Source organism: Falco peregrinus, chromosome 7 (assembly GCF_023634155.1).
Source record: "Falco peregrinus isolate bFalPer1 chromosome 7, bFalPer1.pri, whole genome shotgun sequence".
Classification (NCBI taxonomy): domain Eukaryota; kingdom Metazoa; phylum Chordata; class Aves; order Falconiformes; family Falconidae; genus Falco; species Falco peregrinus.
In genome coordinates, this window is record NC_073727.1 from 45,511,965 (window position 1) to 45,535,069 (window position 23,105).

A 23,105-nucleotide genomic window follows, 5' to 3' on the forward strand; every position below is an offset into this window, starting at 1 on the left:
AAGAGACTCCATTTTCTGTAATTAGGTGGACAAAAGGCTCTCCTTCTTTATGCATGCTTTTAATTGTGTATGAATAAATTTGAACTGTCTTTGTAAACAGATGGAAATCAGGCACAATGATAGAATATGGATAAGAGGGATCTCATGTGGTCCTCTGGGCTTCAGCCTGCTTCAGATTAGAATTGACTGCAACTAATGCATATCACAGAATTCAGCTGAACTCTATAAAGAAAATACAAGATAGTTATGCTTCAAAAGCATTGGTCTGAGTTCCAAAAGGCTTGGATAAATACCACTTTGCAGATCTGTTAAGCATAACTTTTATCAAACGCCTAGTTGGGAAAATACTATAAATTTTACTGCTTAGTGTGATTCCCTTAGTCATGGACTACTTGCTGTGGGCCTTCAAGACATCCAGTCATCTATAGACTTTGAGAAATAAATTATAACTGTATTGCTTAGTGTTTATATACCGCTTTTTATCTTCAAAATTGTATACAAATAGGATCCTTTCATGTAGATTGAAATTCCACTATATTTTAGTGGAGAGAAGGAATACAAAGAGAAATGAGGAGAAACCAAATTCTAACGTGGATTTGGATCAGGAGTTTGGGATGTGATGTTTTATTTGAGAGTGTTTGTGAAAGGCAGCAAGGCATTCTCCAAAATCAGTGAAGTTAGAGCACACCTTGCCAAGAACTTTCCCCTTCAGAGAGATGAGGAATTCTCTGAAGGAAAAAAGTCACTTCAGAATAGTTTGCAAGCCTGCTTTAAACTTTGGACTCTTTCATAGAATGCTTATGACAAGCATGTTCATTGGTATAGTCATCTGTCCTCTGAAAGTCACTAACACCCTCTAATGTAACTTGTAATCAGTTTGCTTTGGCATTGTACCACTCGTAGTGCTGCAGTCAACATTTCTCTTTTACTGTCTAATCTAGATAATATTCCTCACATTGATCTGCCTGGGCAAAAGGTAAGAAAAACTTTGGCAAAACTTGAGTGACAGTTACTGTTTTTGGTTTTGATACAGGGGAACCTGGTGCCCTGGAAGCACATATCCGACAGCTGGACAAGGCTTTAGACACCAGTCGTTTCCAAATACAGCAAACGGAAAACATCATCCGCAGCAAAACACCTACAGGACCAGAGCTGGATTCCAGTTATAAAGGATATGTGCGTGAATTTTGGAGCACAAGTTGAATAAGCACTCCAGGCTTAGATTTGCTTTTGAAAGATATGTAACTGTTTCAACAAAGCAATTAGATATTACTGCTTCTCAGACTTACTCGCTCATGTGGTTGCAACCCTTAACCTTAACGTACTATTGTTGTTTGTTATTAGTGTGTTTACAATAGCATAAGATTACAGGAACATGACTCTTGAGGAGTTTATTTTCCTATTACATTTTTGCAAATGTCCAAAAGTACTTTCTCACACGTGTTTTTATCCATCTAATGATGATATATCCTTGTTAAAAATTGCCCTGCTTTTAAGAGCAGGTTTTATAGCTTCATGCACAGTATTCATCTTGCTGAGAATTACAGACATGCATCATGGTAAGCAAGGTTGCATATATGGAATGCATGAATGAAAATTTTCTCAAGGAGATTTTGTAGAAGAAAAATCTCTCTCTAAATCATTCAAATAATTTCATTACTGACAGAATCAAAACATTAGCTGCTTGCATGCACAGTAATATTTCCACACTTACGTTCATTTTCATCACATCTTCTAGTGGTCTCTGCCATAGTGTCTTAACATTTAGAATAGATCCACCTTAAGTCATCCAGCACAAATGGCACAGAGTCATTTCTGTTTAGTCTGAACTTAATGCTTTAAGCTTTTATTGTGTCCATATATATTTTTTTGATAGCATCAGGACAGATTGTTAAAGTAATAGATTTTTATCTTCACACTTAGACCTACTTTCGGAATATTTTGGAACTTGCATTGTAACTTGCATTTTCTGTGTGGTTAGTCCTGTACAGTGCATATTGAGCTGGGATTTTTTTGTTTGTTAACACAGATGAAGCTACTAGGTGAGTGCAGTGGAAGCATAGACTCAGTAAAAAGGCTTGGATATAAACTGAAGGAGGAAGAAGAAAAACTGTCTGGACTTATTAACCTGAACAGTACTGAAACACAAACAGCTGGTAAGTAACATTTAGTTCTTTGGTAGAAAGCAGTTATGAAAATTAGCAAATGTGAAGTTTTTCTGAATAAATACTTGGTATTATTTGCTGACATACCTATTTACAGGACTGCGTCTGTTACCTTGTTCTGCTTAACATCTCTTTATAGGCATAGTAAGGAATAGTAAGTATTCCTTGTATATGCCCTATAAGGACATTAGGCATACAAGTGCATTTTACGAACCACTTCATAACATGAGACGTAACCCTAAGCCTTTCAGAAGTCCCTGTAGATGCAATGCATTTTTGTTGAATGTTTTCCAAAAAAAGTTGTTTCAATTGTTGTTCAAAATGCATAAATCAGTATTCATTTGTTCTAATAGTACCTTTCACTTCTAATATTATCTGTCTACAACAGAGAAATCTATATATTCATCTGGTATAACTATTAACCTGACTAATTTTAAGCATCAACTGTAGAACACGAGGTACTGCATTGTAAAAACATGGATTTGTTCCAGAGATTATAAAGGCAATGTCTGCATTCTTTGCTTGGCAAGATATGCTACCCGTGCAGCCCATTTTTTTGTTTTTGGGGTTTTTTTGGGGGGGGGGTTATTATTATTTTAAGTTGGTAGAATGATGCAACTTGCCCTTCTGCCATAGCATTTCAAGAAAAGTAAGAAGAAATAGCCCCTAATTTATTTCTTTTTAGCATAGGTATTTATCCAATGCATCAGCAGTAGCTTAGGCAAATGTAGTGAGGTGTGATTATTAAATCGTGATAGGTACAAATACCAATGAAAATCATACTATATATGTGGCTCATTAGACATTGAGATCCCTTGTCTGATTTGCATTTATGGTAATTTCTGATGTCTTTATACCATCATAACCTGTTTTAGAGACATGCATGTGTCAGCTTAATTCTGTTCATAGAGGTCTGACATTAGAAAGTGGTAAAATTGCCTGCTGCCTGGAATCACCCAGGTTTGTTCTTTCCCTCCAGCATCACATTCTTCAGTCTAACTTTGTTTTCAGTGTGGTGTTTTGTGGGTTAGGGATTTTTCATTTTTATGGAGCCCTTTTTGTCCTGTACAGGATTCAACTGATGCAATTGTGTGATGTGGCTTGTGTTTTTTACTTTTGTTGAATTTGGTGTTTATCATTACAGGTGTAATTGACCGATGGGAATTAATCCAGGCTCAAGCTCTAAGCAAGGAGCTGAGGATGAAGCAGAACCTTCAGCAATGGCAGCAGTTTAACTCTGACCTTAATAGCATTAGGGCTTGGTTGGGAGAAACTGAAGAGGAACTGGAGCAGCTGCGCCGCCTTGATCTCAGCACTGATATACAAACTATTGAGCTCAGAATTAAAAAACTGAAAGTGAGTTTTATGTCTCTTTTCCATGAGTTGCCCTGTAAACAGACCTGAGTGCAACAGGCATGCTGTAGAGGTTGCCAATAGTTGCAGCTGATTTGCTCCATTTTGCACATAGTGGGCTACTGCTGATAACTAAGTTACTGGGAAAGTGATTTTATAGATCATCTTTTGGCAGAAAAATGTATCACTGGCATTTACTATATAATCCAAAGGAATTATTGAAATAGTAATTCTGGGGAAATTCCATAATTCCAGAATGTATAGATAATTCCTGATGTCAGCCAAGCTGATGGGGGGGGGGGGGGGGGGGCGGCGGGAAATGGGAGAAGAAAGGAAAAAAAAAGCCAAGTTAAAGCAAATCTCTTCTAGTCAAAATGGTAACAGAATAGGTACTTTACAAGAAATGCCTCACTGGGACATATTTGTGTGGAGGAAGGAGAGAGTGCCCCTGCTCTCACCATTACAACATAGGAAAAATTTGGCGTCATGTGTCACTTTGCAACATTTCTGTTTCTTCTTCTGTAATCTCAGATGCATCAGGATATCAGGATCCAAATGCTGCTTTTGTGATCTTTCCTGTATATTTTACAGCTATAAAGATCTGCAAATGTCATGGTCCACAACTTCACGTTCAGTTACTAGCATCTTATAAGCATGGGCACAAAAATGTGGGAGCCAATGTTGAAGTGCACTGTGCTCCCTGCTAGGAGTGAGGTGGACAGGTAGTGAAGACTGTTTCCGGCACTGATCCATCTAAAGCATATTAATGCTGATCTTCCCTCTAATCCAAATATAGCTGCCATAAGTATTACAAAGGTCACTGTGACATAGGACTTATTAGTAAATGCTGTAAAGTAGGTGGAAAAGGGGGCATTTCATAAGAACCCTGTTCTTGTCTCCCCCAGTTTTGGAAAGGCCGTTAGTGCCCTCCAAACCAAAAGAGGTAAGGTTTCTTTTATGGCTTCCAATGTAAACAAATTGGAGTTTTTATACATGTCCTGCTTCTATAAATTGGAGTAGGTTGTTTATACTCTTTGTATGTTTTATTTTCCCTCAGTAAAAGCTTTTAATTTAAAATAGTGTTGACAGCAGTTTCTACTTGAAAACATGCTGGTTTTTATGTTTATCAGCAAAACTGAGAAGTGAGGGCAAAAGTTTTATTGAAAGCTAAAGTACAATTGTCCTACATCTCTTTAAAGTTTGTTGGGCCTGCTCTGTCTTTTAAATATCTGAAACATAAGCCAGATCTTTAAAACTCAGCTATGACTTCAGGCTTTTAAGACTTTACAAGTTTAATTAGCTTGTTCTAGTTTATGCTCACAGTAAAATTTTAGTAGATGTTAAAGAGTGAACATTTGCAGTCATAGAGTGAGCACAGAAATCTCATATCCAGAGTAAAGAGAGTTATTACAGTGAGGTAATATCATTGCATTCTTGTGATGCCTTCTCTGCTTGGTTCTTCTGAAAGTCACATGCCAATTTCCATCCTTTCTTCCCCTGTCCCACTTTGTCTTATTTTCCAGGAGCTGCAGAAAGCAATTGATAACCGCAAAGCGATCATCTTATCCATCAATCTGTGCAGCTCAGAGTTCACGCAGTCTGACAATGAAGAGAGCAAGAAGCTTCAAGAGCGTCTGTCTCAGATGAATGTGCGCTGGGACCACGTATGCAGTATGATCGAAGAGTGGCGGTGCTCATTGCAGGATGCATTAATGCAGTGCCAGGTCTGTATTGCACTTGTTTTAAATTGTTAAGTGTCCCACATACCAAAAATGTAATCTGTATCATTATCTGGTGTGCTCATTATCCAGCCTGAAACACCCATAAAGCCAAAATACAGCTTCAGCATGTGGTTTCTGAAAGGTACACCTGCAATACCTGAAGCATGTGTTTCCAGCCCAAGATTTTCCAAATTTGTCAGCTCTGGAACAGTATTCTAATGTACTATTCTTATGCTTCTTTGTAAGTTATGTTATTTAGCCAGTAGTGACCTATTATAGGATAAACGAAAAACCTGAATTTGACTGGAATTTTCTGCTACACTATTGAAATCATCACTCATCACTTGCAGGATTTCCATGAAATGAGCCATGGTTTGCTGCTTTGGTTAGAAAATATTGACAGAAGAAGAAATGAGATTGTGCCCATCAATCCAAACCTGGACTCAGAAGTGCTGCAGGATCATCACAGGCTTCTAATGGTAGGGTTGTAATCACCCTTTTCTCTCCCAAAATGCATCATTAGAAAAACACCTAATCAGATTTATCTTTTTCTTGATGGTTAGCATTGTACATTGCATGCTAACACACAACTATGGACTGATGTCAGTACCTAACTTCGGTAGGAAACACTAACTTCAGTTAGTAGCATAACTCATGATTTAAACCTCAGACAACCACTAGGCTGCTGCCTGTCTTCCAGTCAGATTAGAAATGTTTATTGCATCTCTTTTCTGTTTCATTAATTTCAAATGTCCAGCTATGTGAGATCTACTTCTTTTTTTCTTTATTTTTTTAACTTCCATTAAAAAAATCTGGTGCTTGCTTTGGCAACAGCAAATCAGACGTGAACTGCTGGAGTCTCAGTTGAAGGTGGCATCACTGCAAGATATGTCCTGCCAATTGCTAGTCAATGCTGAAGGCAAGGACTGTCTTGAGGCCAAAGAAAAGGTGCATGTCATTGGAAACAGACTGAAGCTCCTCTTGAAAGAGGTCACACGTCATATTAAAGACCTAGAGAAAATCCTAGATATTTCAAGTAGTCAGCTGGTAAGTCATGTCTTTTTATTCCTTGCTGTTCGCTGGGCACGTTTCCCACTGTTTTGACTGTCTTTCTCTGATCAATGCCGTTGGCTGCACTGTTTTTGTTGTTGGCAGTACTTATCAAGATGGTACACATGTAATCTTGAATATCATAAAGTAATCTTACACTGTTGTGATATGGTGGGGTTTTTTAATCCAGTAATATTTTTGCTATTGTGTGTAGCAATAAGCATTGAGCATCTTGGTTGGTGTATCCTGCCATTACTGATTCAGTCAACTGGCAAGGAATATGAGATGCTGATTCTAGTTGTAGTACTGAAAATTATAGTGTGTCAGTTGTTACAGGACAGGAAGATAATGCTCACTCTGTCAAAGAGGAAAAAAAACCCAAACAAACCCAAACCATAAAATAAATTCTGTAATGGGCTAACAAATCCCTCGGTGCCTCCTGAGCTTTGAGCTGTACTCCACATCTTTTCAAATTATCATGTATCTCAGGGTATTTGAGAGGGAGTTATGCATACATCTTTGTCAACAGTGGCAGGTACAAAGTAACAATTTCAAAGTTCCTCTTTAGTTAACTTTTAAAGTCTTGGATTAGCAGAGTGCCTAAGGCGTGAGAACTCAGCTCGTCCCTCCTTCAAGTAAATTTCTGCCTCTTTTAAGTAAAATCTTGGTGATACCAACCTCTTCTTGTAATTAGAGCAACTGTTCTTTTTCTTCTGAAATTACTTCAGTGCAAAATGTGTCACCTAAGTCAATTAAGTTTTAACTACCTATTTGCTTTTATTTTCCTTCAGGCCTAACAGAGAAAACATGTAATGCTTAGTCTTCAATTTTGTTACCAAATTTTGTAACTGCTTTATTTAATTTGTTTTGGAAATAATTCCGCTGGGTTTTCACTCGCAAGGGGTGGAGGGTGGAGGTGTGGTTTATTTTGCTTACCTGAATAGCTAGTTGCTGTATTTCTGAGCTCAATTCCTTCTGAACTTCAGGAATTGTCCTCATGGTCCTCTGCTGATGAATTAGACACATCAGGTTCAGTGAGTCCTGTATCTGGAAGAAGCACTCCAAGCAGACAGAGAACGGTAATTTTGTGTCAGATAAATTTTCTGCCACCTCCTGGGTGGGAACTCCAGATGTCTACAGTAAGCTGGAAGGCCCCCCTTCTCACTTGATAGGAAAGGCAATGGCTAAACCAAGAACAAAACACAGCTGCTTTCCCCAGCCCTGCTGCATATCCCATCCTGCATGAAAACAGAAGTGGTAAATACGGTCCGAAACCAGGGCTGTCAGTGTGGTTGGTTTACCATGGTTTGGCATGTCGTGTCTCTTGTATTTTGTTCTAGTGATGACAGCATCCCGAAGTCTGGTCTTGTGTGGTATAATCAGTCCCCCATTTCTGTTTGGCCTTCTCTTCAGAGCTGCTTCATCGAGAATCTCAATAAGATTTTTTTGTCATTTCTGATGAAGGTTGCAGATGGTCTTATTGAGACTTTGGATGAATGGCTAAGTAGAGCTGAAGGGCATAAAACATTCAAAACAGCTAGTTTCACAGGACCTAATCAATGGCTATGATGGCAACTCTGGAGTTGTCTATTTACATTGCTGGCACAAAATTCAAGAAATATAGCAACACATGCCTAGTACTTAACACTTCCATACTCTGAGCCCAAAATGGAACTGCAATTATTTTGTCTTTTTCTGCAATTCTATTGGTTGATTACTTTGCTTTTTTCCTTAGTTCTTAAAAAAATCAGGTTAGTTTTGGGTTTTCTTTTTCATTTGCACTTTTTGTAAAGCCTCTGAGTTCTGTCTTGATAAATTTTATGGCTCTTGAGATCGATTTTTTTTTTTGTTGTTACATTCACTAGTTTCTTTTTAGATGCTAGTATGAGAATGTAAAGGAATACTGGCTTTTCAAAAGGCGAAAATATAAACCTTAACATTCTATTTCAGAGGTCAATGTTTTTATCTTTTTAATTTAAACTTAAATAACTAATAAAATTTCTGATATCACAGATTTAACTGGACAATACCTGACCATTACAGGAACTGGAGAAGTATTTTACCATAAAATCTTTGTTTAAAGAGTATGTAGAATTATAATAGGTTTCATCCTAACATTTTAATAACCATTCGTCTATCTCTAGTTTGTTAGTGTTTATGTACATGATTTTTTAATTTGTTTCTGTTTTTGTCTATAATGTATAGCTAAGTTTTATGATTTCTTGGGGTCTGGTTTTCAAACTTACGGGTTTTGCACCCACAATTTTGGAGTCTGAAGTGATTTTCAGTGTTGAATATACTGATGTTAATAAATAAATACTAATTCCAAAAAATACAATCAGAATTATAATAACCTAACTGCATTGAATATTCCAGCAAATAGTTGTGAGTGCAGGAATGCACCTACAGTTATTTGGCCTTCAAAATTGTGGGAAGGATGGGGGTGGAGAAGAGGCCAGACTCATCACAGGGGAGACCCTTTGACCTTTTTTCCTTGAGAGTATTAATTTTGCTGCATTTGCATTTTGAAATATCTGTATTTGCCCATATTCAACTCAATATTTTTTTCTATTTCGTATTAGGAATTATTTAAGCTAAATTTATAGTGATTTTTTTTAAAATCCAGAGCTACTTTTCAGAAATGTAATTACTAAAGTGTCATTTTTGAGTTCACTGTGTATGTTCCAATCATTTCCATACTCAGCTAGGTGCAAAGAAAAGCCAGTTTCCTTGGTTCATGGGTATTGGTCACTTCATTTGGTTTTTTTTATGTTTCCTTTGCTGCACTTTTAATTTAGTTTCATCAGTAGCTTGTCTTTATTTGCCTGGACTGAACATTCTTCTTTCTTTACCCCCTGTTCATTGCAAACAGCCACGGGGCAAATGTAGTCTCTCACAGCCTGGACCCTCTGTCAGCAGTCCACATAGCAGGTACCTTATTCTCCTGGTTTCCGCACTCTGTTCTAGAACCCCAAGAGGATGATGGAAATTGGCCGTGATTCCTCTCCGTCCGCACCGACTCCATCAGGTGGCCAGGACTTAAACAAATGAAAACTTCCTTTTGTTAATAGTTTGGCAAAATGGGATCTCAATTGCTTCAAATTCTCTGTTAAATAGAAATACTGGCGGATTCTTGATCATCTACAACCTTTTGCTTCCCAGGACTGCCATGTAATCAAGATTAATTTTTCATATGCTTGATCAGGATGACTGTGTGTTTACACTCATGGTATTTAATGAGTATTTTATTTTGGCGTGGTTTGACAGAAATGCCAGTAGATTCATGGCAAACACTTTTTATCATCCTCTTTACCTCTAGATATTAAATTAAGGCAGGTAATAGGCCAATACCATATCCTAGAATTCACAAAACCCACAGATCTGGATGAGACATACTAACATCATTTTCTTTTTCTTTTCTTTTCTTTTCTTTTTTTTTTTTTTTCTCCTGAAATGTTTTGTTCAGTTTGTGGGTTTTCAGTATTTAAGACTCAAAATTGGAAGTCAGAATTTGAGGGGTTTGAGACTTGGGGTCACTTTCTTCCCCCCTCCTAAGACGACTGCAATATAACATGCTAACATCGCCATGACTCTTGCCAAGTGCTTGCATCCGTGTATTGCTCTGGGAGCAGCACTGCCCCATCTCTCTGAGCAGTAGAGAGCAGGCTTGCAGCTACAGCTTTTTGCTTTCCACCTTGTCTCCAGCAACCTGTCATCTCTGCAGCTAACAGTGCTTCTGCGTTCTTTGTTGTTGTCAGTGTGATGCGTGTACCTTCACTCTTTCACTGATCAGTTCACTAGCCTCTGGAGTTAAGAAGTTACCAAAAAAAAATGTAAATGAGCCTGCCAATGTGTGTAACGAGGGTGTCTTCTGCTATTTAAGAATCTTATGCATTGCAACACCTAAAATAATTGGAAAGTGTGATGAAAATATATTTTTCCTTATAGTTAAGTCCTAAATCTCATTTATTCTATATATATCAAGAATTAATTAATTTATCTTTAAAATAACTCCTGTTAAAGTGAAAGATTTGGTGTTGGAAAGAAGGCAACGCTAGATTTAATACAGTGATTGAGCGATAACCAAGCAGACAAAAAATAGCTTGGGAGTATTTTTTTTCATGAGCAAAATCAACACATTATTCAGGCAAATTATTCTCAAATATAAATTAAATGAAGACCTAAGACTACTTACCATGCAGATATTTACATAAACACTTCTTTTTTAAAAAAAAAAAGTTTTATTTATATGTGTAGTTAATGACTGTGAGTGACATAGTTGCAACACCACATGGCATAGCAGATAAAACAAGTAACTGCTTCCACTGGTACTAAGCAGCTGCCTTATTTTTAGGGCTTTATTTTTATTTCTTTGAAATATAAGGAAACCACATAGAAAATAGGTGACATATACACACCATCTTTCTGTCTGATGGAGAAAGATATTTAATTTTTTGAACTCCAGTCTGCTATGAAGCTTGGCATTTTGTTTCTTTTGGGGAGTGGGAAAAAGGAGGAGTGGGGCTTTACTCTGCAGCCATTAACAGCTAGGAGGAATGGAGGATGTCCTCAGCAGATCAGCATGCTTGCACTAGCAATGTTGTACTTAAGAAACATATTATGTGCGCTCTTCCGCTCTCCTGTACAGTCAGACCACTTCTGCCAGCCATTTGAGAAGGTTCCTGGTTGTAGGTGCGAGCCGCTGGCTCACATTGCAGCTGGCAATGCTTTGCAGCTTTGAGATCAACCTCTATTCTAGCAGCGGCATTGGTGCGGCACCTTTCAGATCAAGTCTTTCCAGCACTGTTTATTAACACATCTTGTAGCAGTACAACACAATGTTCAATTTGTCATTCAGACAAGCGTGGAATACGAATGAGTCACTGCTGAATAGGAAACTTAATCAAATGCGCAAGCCAGACAGGTTGTGGTTGATGTATAATGCGGTTTTAACTGATAAAGTGGTACAAGCTGTCACTGTGTTCTTTAATATTTTGACATACCTCTGATCAGAGTACTTTGTGTTTGATCTTGCACTGGATCAGCAAACCCTGATAGAGTTTAGTATACAGGAGAACTAAAGTTAATTTTAAAAGGTTTATCTTTTAAACATAGGAGGTTGCGAAGGAAAGTTCATTTAAAAATTAGAGGGGTTGTGTATGTGTATAACAAGCGTGATATCACTTTGCCTTCCCCATTATCGTAGCAAAAAGACAAGCACACATAGTGTGATGCTAAGCAAGGTACAAGCTTAAACTAGATGTTATGTGATGGATTTCACTAAAGGCTCATTCAAGAGGTGTTAGTAGTCTTATGTGAAGTGGGAAAAGCAAATCCAAGAAGCAGCTCTCTTCTTTCATTAGTTTGAGCTGTCATAAAGGCACACCTGAATCTGTGCCTGTGGATTTGTTGAAGTGATTAAAATGTTAAAAAGATTAAAATAGTGGTTCAATTTGCTCAGGGCTGTTTACATTGTCTCTCTTGAGCAGCTCTGTCCAAGTCTTGGTGCCACAGTGCCGACCTCCATTTCCCACTCTCCCCAGGCCTCCCCAGATGACTAGCGGATATTTAGAGGTCACTTGCTGTTTCTGGAGCAGACCAGGCTGCAGCACTCTCTGTGCCTTCAGCCACGAAGTGGCAGTCATTGCCACACAGTAGCTCAAACATGAGGTTTAGGCCTGGTTTGCCATGGTTGTTCTCCCAGTTATCTCCCGCACTGTCACTTAGAGCCTGTTACTTAAACTTCGTATTTAACTGCCTTTGAAATGGACATATTCATCATCTTTACAGGGTAAGCCAAAGCTAAGGCTGAGGTGATGTGATGCTGAGATTTAGGGTGCGAAGTCAGAATACAGCCAAACAAGGTTGCTCCTAGAGAGACTCAGGCCACCAGGAGGAGTCGTTGCCTGCTCTTGTGGCCAGAACATCATACATTCTGTGTAACTCTAGCAACCTCCATCTTAAAAAGCTAGAATCAATGGGAGTAAAAAGTCTTTTAGAAGGTTGTTATCAAATTTAATGTCTCTGATTATCTGGAAGTACAATAATTTCCACCTTGAATGTATTGATGGTTAAATGTAGTAATTTGGTTTTATGCCAGCATTATTCCTTTTACTTTCTCAACTGTTCACCCTCCTTTTTCTGTATTCCGCACTATTTTGTAAAGGATAGTTTTAGTATATCTCAGGTTTGATATTAGTAAGCTCAGCTTGTGATTTCCTTCATAGGAGAAATACTGCATCTTTTTGACTCCTTTAAGCTTGTGTAAGTTTGACTTCATCTTCCAGAATTATGTTAACTAAAATGATACAAACTGTTCTAGGTGAGATCTGACTAGTGCCTTATAGAACATCATTAAAACAACCCTTTTCTCTTCTGGAAGTCTTGAATTGAAATAGACTTCAAAATTTCTTTTGTCCCTTTTCACAGCTATTCACAAGCCACATTACTGGTTTGTCACCATCCTGTGTCAAAGAGCTCTAGTTTCTCTTCATTATCTTCAGAGTGTGACCTTCCAAATTTATAGCAGAAGTTTTTTATTTCTACCCTGTGTACTATAATCTTAAACTCCTTGAGCTACCTCTTAAACCCATTGGATTCACCCACTTCTTTTCCGTGCAGGGAGCCAATCCTATTCTGTATTTGCAAAGACTTCAAACTTCTGTCATCATACAGATGGAATTTGCTGGTTTTACATTCTGTACCATAGTCTTTTCATAAAGATACTAAATCGAGACTCATCCTTGATTAACTCCAATAACATACTGCTAGCCCAGTAGTGCCTCTTTCAGTGTAAGCCTGTTGTCAGCATTCCATTAGTCACTTTGCCATTAAACTTACTTTATTTATTCCTATCAGCTTCACTAGAATGATAAATTCTTCCATTACAATCTTTCAGATGTGTACTGCAATACAGATAGATTACTTCAACTATATTTTCCTTGGGGGGGGGGGGGGGGGGAGGGGCATAATCAGTCGTCTTTAAAAGAAGGCACTTGTCTGAGCTGAAATTAAAGTTCATTTTGCCCATCCACTCTATAGCCTGGTAAATTAGTTTCTCATCTCTTGAAATGCTTAGGAAAGAGTTCCAATTTTATAACATTGCAAAATCCCAAAGTAAGGGTAACTATTGCTTGCACTTCCTAGGTTAATTTATGAGATTTCCCGACATGAAGAAGCTTACTGTTGCCCAGGTCTGTAGCTGCACCTTCCCCTTTTATCTAGTAAGCAGGAGTTGTGTATGGAGTGAGTAGCAGCTGGCCTTCCTTCCTTCCCTCTTCAAACAGGGGCCAGTGTGACAAATGGTGGAGCAGTCAGAAGAGAGACAGCTAAAAATACACGCTCAAGAAAAAGCATTGATTTTTTTCTCCAAAGTATTTCAGCTTTCCCTTTTCCTGCTCTAGTAAATAGGAGTTTTGGCCCTTGTGAGTAGTGAGCCTTTTTCATTAACAATGTTTATTTTTAACCGTCTCTCCTTATGAAAGCCATTGGTCTAAGCTGAGCAATTCCAGTTTTCAGCCGATTATGTAGATTACGGAGGTGTACCTCCAATAAACACAGGCAGTGCAGCACTCGAACTTTTTAGAACTCCCTCTCTGAAGATGTTTTCATAATGTTTCATTATTTGCTTCTTTAATTCTTTCCAAGCAGTATTAGAGACTATTCTTCAACACCCTACTTCACTGCAGAAAGTGTTTTGAAAAACTTTGCCATGAACCATTTCGATTTTTGGAAGTTTGTGTTCCTTGTTGAGGTCAGTCATGCAGCTTATACATACCACTCTTTTTCTTTTTTTCTTTTCTTTTTTTATTTTTTTTTGTAAGACACAAAGCAAGAAGTGCTGGATTGTGCTACTAGAGCAGTAGGAAAAGAAAAGAAAAATTACATGCTAAATTTGCCTGCTCCCTGCTCCCTTTTGATTCTGCTTTTTGTAAATTCCCCTTCTGGCACCCAGTGTTGCCCCAGAGTAACTCTGAGTCAATGAAGAAAATTCTGACTTTGCTCATTATCAAACAGCAGTTACCAACTGCAGAAACATGGCCTTTTTTGATTGGGAGTGATAACATTTTGTACAGTGAGAGCCTTGTAAATAGCTAGACTGTGCAATCAAATGCTTGGAAGGTAATTAAGCACGCCTTGTTCCCTTTGTTCCTACCTCAGTCCATTAACTTTCTGTCTTGGCATTTTCAGACAGTGGAAGTCTTGATCCTAATTGAACTTTAATATGGAATGTTCTGATGCTGTTAAATGTGCCATATCCTTTCAATATGTTCTTTATAGTATGTGATCTTGCATTACGGGATAAGCAGCTTTCCATCCGGGCTGCAGAAACATGGATTCAAACAACATGCGATCTGATGTTTTGATCATCCCTCCTTCCTAGGGTATTTAGGTCAAGTTCATCATTTAGCATACCTGAGTGTTTATGTATCTGTTGGTCATCTAAACTTGACCAAATCTGTCTGGCTTTCTTAGGTCTTCATAGTGGATTGATACACATATATGAGCAAGACAATAAAAATAATCTCAAGCATAGAAAGAATTCTTTTCTGAACATGTGGGAATGGGACCCTTGCCAAGCCTGGCATAGTTTTGAAGATCATATTTTGGTTTTTACATGCTTTCTTACACAGATTCAGATTTATCTGGAAGACAGGATCGAAAGGACAAGGGGAAGGCAAGGAGATGCTAAGGAACTATCGCTTCCTACTTGCTTTAACAGGGAGCAGTTGAACTTAGCCAACAAGCCTGATCTCCCATACCTTCAAGCTGAGACTAAATTCATCCTTATGAGAATTTTTTATCTCTCAAACCCTAGCAAACTATAGATTTTCCCAGGCTTCATAATCATAGCGCCCACACAGATGTTTTATACCAATATGTCTTAAGACAAAATTCATGACCTGATGCTTAATGGAAGAGCTGTTGAAGCAAATTATTGGAAGGCTCCAAATTCTTCCATTTTTGGCTAGTGCTAAAATACAATGCTTTCCCATACCATTTAGTTAGCACACTGAGACCATCAGATTTTAACTTGCATAATCACTCTTTTCAATCATCCACTTACTTCAAAACCTATCATCTGTATATTAGAGCGCTGACAGTTTCAGTCAAAAAGGGAAATGTAAAATTTATGTCTTTATCCTTTATTAAAAAATAGATTGGATTTTTATGCTTAATTTGAAGTGTCCCTTTGGAAATGTTTGCATTAGTTCCCGCCTCTCCCCTAGACATGTGATAGATATGTGCCATTTCAAGTCACATCCATAGACACAAAGGAGAAACTCACTCAGAAGGTGATGGTGTCAAGTCAGTTGAGCGAATAGATTTTAACTGCTGATTCAGAGCAAGATTCAAAATACAATGTACTTTACAGAAAATGAGTCCCCGTTGCCTGCATATTGGTGTATTAGTTAACTGAAGATTGATGTAACTGAATCAATGCATTATACCCTTGTGGATACTATATACAGTAATGAATGTAGAAACTTCTGCAAAACAAACGCAACTGGTGTTTTAAATGGGGAGTTTTCCTTTTTAGACAGTGTGCATTGAACACGTGACAGGTATGGCCCAGCTTTTATTTCCCCCTTCTTTAGAGCACAGCGCTTTAAGTGGGGAGTCCTCCTATAATTGATGCAGGGGCTGTGGGGTCAGAGAGCCCATTCTATTGTGATCATCTGGTGTTTTCCTGCCCAGTCTAGAAAGACAGGGTGTCTTAAGATTGTTAGGAAATAGCATGTTCAGTGAAAAATACCTCTGCAGTTGTCAGTCAAAGTCTGTACAAGTTATAAACCAGCCTTCAGGGAAGGCTGAGTGCCCAAGGGCAACCTCTGCTGCAGTAATGTTCTAGTGTATTCACCACCTGTCCATCTTCTTTTCTCAGGTCCACAAGAGGTGGCTCAGGTTCCTCCCCTTCTGAGGCTGGGCCAGCGTGGCAGCGCCCGTCCTTCTTCCTCAGAGTCCTCAGAGCTGCTCTGCCGCTTCAGCTCCTCTTACTGCTCCTGGTCGGGCTGGCTTGCCTGGTGCCAATGACCAAGGAGGACTACAGCTGTACTATGGCCAACAACTTTGCCCGCTCTTTCCACCCCATGCTAAAATATGTAAATGGTCCGCCTCCGTTGTGAAGGAGGACCATGAGATAGTGGGTGACCTTGCTGAAGTGTTAGCTGGGAGGCAGGACGGTTTTAAAGGGTGACAGGATTCAGAGTGGCAGCTATACCTACCTTCTGTAGCCACCACTGTGTCTGTATCATTCTCTGCTGGCACTTGGCTAGTAACTCATCAGTATCAGACTGCACAACATATTACCTGAGTAGCATTGATTCAATACTCGCATCCTGGGTACTAAAGGAGGATGTGACATGTGTGAGGAAAATGTCCTTCTGTCCAGCATTCTGGATCTTTTAGTCACTTTATATCCAGGTCATTGCCCTGTACTATGCATAGCCAAGGACTTGATACTGTAGATCCTTTCCTGTGTGCTGCTCTAAATGAGTCATTAGCCAGTCTTTGTTAAATACCCTTTTGGTATCTACAGTATACAAAATAACCCGTGCTAAAGACATTTTAGAGCATTTGTAACATACAGTTTTAAAGGATCTTGTATGGCAGTGTGTTATTCCTCGTGATTTCTGTTTCAGGCATGGTGTTCTAACTTTTGCTTTGGATGCACAAGGTGTAAATCTGAGAAGCACTTTTTTAAGGTTTAAAAAAATGGATGTAATAAATAAGATAGTAAAAGGTTTTATGAGGAAAAATGTTGAATGTCAAGTTAAAAAAAAAAGAACATATTTATGTATGTACAGTTTGCTAAGCCAAGTTTTGTTTGTATTAATTTCTTTGCATTTATTATAGATACCATAAAATATTTTGTCTACGTGCTTTTTAATGACAACTATGGAAAACTAAGTTTAGGATGCGATATGTATAGTATTAAAAAACTAGAAGACATACATATGCTGCACTTCTAAAAAGAATTAAAAGATGCTGTAACGAATTAACAGTATTAGGTATATGTTTGAAAGAGAACATCTGGAGAACTTGGCAAGTGGTAAAATACATGGGAAAGTATCGTGTCAGAGGTTGTGCTAATATAGAAAGCTGTCTGTTTTTTGAATTAATGATTAGTCATTTCAGGTTTTTTTCCTCAAGCTGCTTCTTGAGTTTCATTCTCACCCGTGCATTGTTTCTCTGTGTGTGTGTGTGTGTTACTCTGTGTGTGTGTGTATGTGCGCTCATGTACAAGAGCTTGTAGCAGTCCACCCTGAAATAGATTTTTTTATGTGTGTGTATTGGTAACTTCTTAATATACTCCATAGCAGCTTAATACCAAGATAGATGTTTATGTTTTACCAATAGTCTAGTGGAATATGTCCAAAACATAAGTGTAAATGTCAGAAAACCAGAACAAATAACAAATAGAAAACTCACAAATTTTCCTGAAATATTGCAGAAAACTTGCAGTCTGAGCAGTGGCAGATACTTTGCCAAGGTTATCACTCAGAACTCAACGAAAACAGGACTTTTTTTTTTTATTTTGAAAAAATATGGACCATGGCTCTAAGTTACTGCTCTTTATAACTTTGGGGGTTTTCAGCCATGACACACAATGTGAATTTTTCCTGTGAGTTAAATGTTTTTACTTAGACTATATTGGTCTATATATTGGTCTATTTAGAAATAAAAAAGCCAGAAGAAAATACAAGTACATTAATTACTGTTACATAGGGTTACTTTTCTGGGGTGCCATCATTTGAGCTGGTATGAGGGGAGGGTGGTCAGAGGTAGAGTACCACAAACTGAACTCCAGCATTTGGAGGAGCCAAAAATAAAAACTTCCTTTCCAGGTAAGCAAGTGTAACATTAAAATTTTCCTGAAAAGGACTTTTTTATGCGAACAAAGTATCTTCAATGTCTGAGACCCAGACTTGGACTGACACAGATATGTATTCTTTCCAAGGCTTAGTTTCCTTCAGTGGTATTCAGAAATTGTGCTAGGCTAGATAAGTATCCATAATCACTGATTCTGAGTAGATAAAGATAAGGAGCACACTTTTGGGGTACAAATACAAGCTGTTACTTGTAACAAGCCTGACAGATTCCATAAAATGACCCCTCCTCTCTTTTCTGATGTCATTCTCTTTAGTGATGTCATTTAGTCAATGGCATATTGAATATGTGAATAATTTGGTAGTTCACTCAGATCTATTAGTCCAGATTTTTGCATGCTTTAGATATTAAACCATCGTTTTGGTGGTTTATTTTTTGTTTTCTTTTAGAAGAGAACATAGCAAAGAGTAAATCCCTACATAAGGGAACTAATCTAGTGAGAAATAAGGATCGCAGCCTGACTTTGTCTCCTGTTTTCCAGCAGACTATTGGTGATCCCATGGAAGTAGATGTTATATAACAGGTAGTAGATAGCCTGTGAGGATCAGCCTATGGAAGAGCAGTGTGTTGAAGGAATCGGGTAATAAGTCACAGGTGAGATCTGTGTTCATCTGTTACAATATTTAAAAACTGAGTGAGTGGCAGGGAGGTTTGAAAGGAGTTGGTTAGGGGTGAGAGGGGGAGTGCAAGGGAGAGAGTTCAGTTTTAATGATGTCAGATTAATTAATAAAGTACTTTATCAAAAGTACACAGGATAGCACCTGGCATGCTTTGAATTGCAACCTGACATTTGAATTTTGCCAGCTATTCTTCCACTCTAGCCCCTGCTTCCCTTGGTTGTTTGAATGCCTTCCCCACTTCCTGGATGCCTAGGGAAGAAAAGCCTGTCTTCTGCAGAAGGAAAGCAGAATTTGTACACCTCACCTGAGCTCCCAGGGGAGTTTTGGGGAGTAGTCACTAAAATGAAGTGGGGGGGTGGTGGTTGCATCTTGTTCGTGATGGTCATGCCCTTTTATTTTCTCTCACCTCTTGAAGTGTTCAGTCTAGGGAGTGTGCGAAAGTGATGAACTGCCAGAGGAGGGGAGGTGAAGCTGATTAAATAGGCAGGGGAAAACTGATGTGAAATCGTAGGAACTTTTCATAATTAGTTCCTTAAAGAGAGTTAGGGCTAAGGGGAAAAAGAAGTTACAGTAATTAAGGGAAGTAAAGAATTTGGAATGTCACATCATCAAGTGTCAGTAAACCTTTCAAATTCAGCACATTTTGGGCTGATGATTACCTGTGGCCTTTGTGTACAGTCTCACCTCTGCCTTGCTGATGAACCAGAGGGCAGAGCGTACCTGCTATGCCTTGCCTCCTTTCAGGTGTTTCAAAGCAAAGCTTCTGTTCATGGCCTCAAGCTCTGATCTCTAGCCATAGAGCTAACTATAGTGTCAATGTATTGCCTGTATATTTGAAAGAGCTGTTGGATATAGAGAACTTTCTTTTGACCCTGACTGATCTGCTTACACAGAGCCATCCTCCTGGCAAACTTCTGATACCTGTGAATAAGGCAGTCACAGACAGGGATAGACACACATTAGGAAAATGTCACGGACAGGAAAAATGCCTGTTTGTAAATGCTAAATCTCCCATATCTTTAAGGATAGGAACGTCAGTCTGTAAGCTGTCTCAAGGGAATCACAGGCACTTTGTGCCAGCAGGTCAAAGGATCCCTTGCGTGTCACTGCAGACTTATTACTTTCAGAATTTTCTATCTCGACTCTGGACAAAATCAACATCTGACCAGTTAAAGTGGTTTGAGGAATAGGCTCCTCCAAAAGGAATTTCATGGCCCTGGACCAATTCCATTATGACTTCAAATGTGATTTTGCAGAATCTTGATCCTAAAAACTGGCACAAAGAAGTCAAAATGGAAACAAATGGCAAAGTACTTCACAGGATCTCTGTTAAAGCAAGCTCCATCCCAAGAGCACCAGTGACTTGAAGGTCTAGCTTGAGTTGCAAACCCCAGTGTGACATCAACATATGCATTGATCACTACAGTATGAAGCAGGGTAAATGAGGTACCTGTGGGGGGAAGAAACACACACCCAGAAAGCTGCCAAGCACTGCAGATGGTGGCACTAGCCAGCTGTGCAGCCTGGGCATCTTTCTCATTCTGGTAATGTCAGGCTGCTCTCTCTGCCTTTCTCTGTCTTGTTGGGATGCTGCCACAGAGGACTTGGGTGTGGACAAACGTTTTTAAGAAATGCACAAGTTAAGAGTCTTGAGGTGCCCTGTCTCTGTACTAAGCCTGCAGCCTGTCATCTACCCTCTCTCTGAAGCACCTCGCCTACTTGGGCCCTGCAAACACGAGGCACTGATTTCTGGTAATGTGCCTTGAGCCTTGGCTGCAAGGCATGACGAAAAGCAACACCCGAGCTGCAGAACTCTCGGTCTGTGTTGAAGGTACGTGTCCAAGCATAGAGAAAGTACACTGCATCTTGGGGAATTCTAGTCATTACTGCATGATGTTTGTCACCATTTTCTACTGTAGATAGATGGAGTAGCTACTGTAGAGGTATAATCATCCCTGCAGCTTGATGCTACTTGCAACCGTGAAGCCTGCTTGCTGACTTGTAGTCACCTCGTGATTAGCGGGTGTTTAATGCCATAGTGGAAACTGGTTGCTCAGTGACTCCGGACTGTGTGGTAATATCAAGGCACTATCTCATTATGCTTATAATAATAATAATAGTGCAAAATAATGATGCACTGAACTTACTGCATCTGTTTGTGGATTTTTGTTTGTGGACCATGCTTTACAAAATCTGAAAGCAGACTGAAAAGTAGTATTTAGAGATATCTGACAGTGTTAGGAGTAAAAATGATCTGAAGATGACAGAAATAGTGTGCCTTTCTTCCTTACAGTTGTGAGCATGATGATACTCATTGCCTATCCCCCACCCTGTTCCAGCAGCAGTAACAACTTCATTCTGCAACAGATCAAGTTTCTCACCACTGGTTTGCCACAATTCCAGCTCTGCTGCAAGTGCTGTGAACACCTGCAGTCTCGCTTTCTTCTCCTACAGCTGGTTATGGAACAAGGACAAAGCTGCTGGGATTGTTTTAATAACAGCCATCCCTGGCCCTCAGTCTTGTGCCATTTGTGTTTTGAGAGATCTGTGTACAACTGATGGCATCTCTCAACGTGCTCATCATCATCATGTGCATCTGAGTGCATCTGTGTGCATTTTCAAAGCATAACAACTGGTTTCTCACAGTCTGCAAACGACAGGTGCTATCAGGATTTAGCAAATGTAGGAGGATTCTGGAAGTAAGAACAGTGTCAAGGAGAAGTCCAAATTTTTAAACAAGAGAAGAGAGCGTCGATCTTCTCATTTACTTGCACTTCCAGTATCTTTATTTGCTGTTTAAAGCAATGGACGGTGGAAAGGAAAAGAGCAGGAAATGCCACGGTGAAGTTTGTGTTTAACCTGGGTGGTCTGGCTATAAAATTGTTCAACCCTTGCAGCAGTCAATTGCAGAACTCATCTAAACCGATGTTTGCCTAAGTTGGGGCGGCGGGGGTGGGCGGGTGGGACTTGGAGGGAGGAAGTGATTTGTCTGTTGGCTTTGGAGGAAGAATGTATCTTTTATATTCGCAGAGTTCCCTACATAAGGGAACTAGTCTAGGTACTGGCTGGCTGCTTTTAACCTTGATAGCAATGTTGTGAAATGTGCTATAGCCAACCGGATTCTATTGTTGTTGCACTATTTGGCCATAATTAGACCTAGAGGGACATTGATGTGAAACCTATTTTGGGGAGAAGTTATGCTTGTTTTAATCATTTTTAAAACATTGGAATAGTATAATAATATTCCACAATAAAGAAATAAATAGGTATGATTTAGAGAATTATATAAGCGAATTAATTTGTCTTCCCAAAAAGCATTAGATAAAAATCTGTGAAACAAGGTAAAAGGAAATTAATAACTGCAAGCTTAAGCACTAAAGACTTGTCATAGACTAAGGCCTGGCTAAATGATAAAAATCTGAATTATATTAAATGATTGCTCTAAAAGCAGACAGGAACTGAAAGCTGTGACTTCTGTTTTGTGGTGTTGCTTAATACGTCATTCAAAAACTGAACTGGTCAAAACTGCTTGATTCAGTAAAAATCCATTTAAAGACCTGAGATACAGCAAACGGATTTGACCATAGTGGCACATTTAATTTTTGGAAGAGAGAGGAGGCTTTAGGAAAGCCATTTGTCCATTTCTTGTATCAGAGGTAGCCTTGGGGAAGGCTTGGGGAAGGAGAGGTGAGCCACTGAGCTCTTCTGTGTCAGGGATGATGCGGATGGGGATGTAGTTTGCACAAAGGTTACTCTGGTCAGATTCTTTGCATTTTCAGGCAAGTTATAATTCCTGGGAGAGTGCGGTTACTGATATAATTGTGGAGTTTTCCACACCATTGTTTTTATAAAGGATGTTTTATAAAACAGCTGGAAGGAAAGCTACCAGAATCCACTTTTTTTTATGTGAGTGCTCACAAGCCTGTCCAAGAAGTGGGACGTTCGTGTCTGTAGTATTCTCTTTATAAATAATGCAAACATTGTCTGAGAGGCTCTCCTGACCATTGAGCTGCAGCTTAAAACACATGGTTGTGATTTTGATTCCTTTGCTAAACTTGAAGCATTGTGCAGGCAGGTGTGCAGACGGTGGGGGCAAGGGGTAAAAAAGTACTGGAAGAAAGCATGATGCTGTAGCATTTTGGTTGAGATAGATACAAAGAAGACATTTTGGGAAGAAGTTTCTTTTCCTGTTTTCAGATTTAACATAAGCAAAAGATAATCCTGCAAAGGTAGACTGGAACTCAAACTTTTCTACTTTCATACAAATGACTAAACTTTTCAGCTTTTATGTGCCCTACTGTGAC

General features: G+C 39.0%; 1 protein-coding gene across 15 annotated transcripts in view; it reads left to right on the top strand.

Annotated features, from left to right (window-relative positions):
* SYNE1 (spectrin repeat containing nuclear envelope protein 1) overlaps nucleotides 1-17,288 on the top strand; it is a 317,016-nt gene extending 299,728 nt beyond the window's left edge. For 13 of the 15 annotated variants that reach the window (XM_055810929.1, XM_055810935.1, XM_055810931.1 and 10 more), the window contains 9 exons: nucleotides 1,034-1,176; nucleotides 2,030-2,156; nucleotides 3,310-3,521; nucleotides 5,042-5,242; nucleotides 5,590-5,718; nucleotides 6,074-6,286; nucleotides 7,276-7,368; nucleotides 9,162-9,220; nucleotides 16,176-17,288. In XM_055810929.1, coding sequence (XP_055666904.1) covers nucleotides 1,034-1,176; nucleotides 2,030-2,156; nucleotides 3,310-3,521; nucleotides 5,042-5,242; nucleotides 5,590-5,718; nucleotides 6,074-6,286; nucleotides 7,276-7,368; nucleotides 9,162-9,220; nucleotides 16,176-16,416 — 1,418 coding nt within the window. In that variant the 3' untranslated portion in view covers nucleotides 16,417-17,288. The remainder of the gene's footprint in view (nucleotides 1-1,033; nucleotides 1,177-2,029; nucleotides 2,157-3,309; nucleotides 3,522-5,041; nucleotides 5,243-5,589; nucleotides 5,719-6,073; nucleotides 6,287-7,275; nucleotides 7,369-9,161; nucleotides 9,221-16,175) is intronic. The other 2 variants (XM_055810939.1, XM_055810940.1) reach the window with 1 other exon arrangement.
* Nucleotides 17,289-23,105: the final 5,817 nt, after the last annotated feature.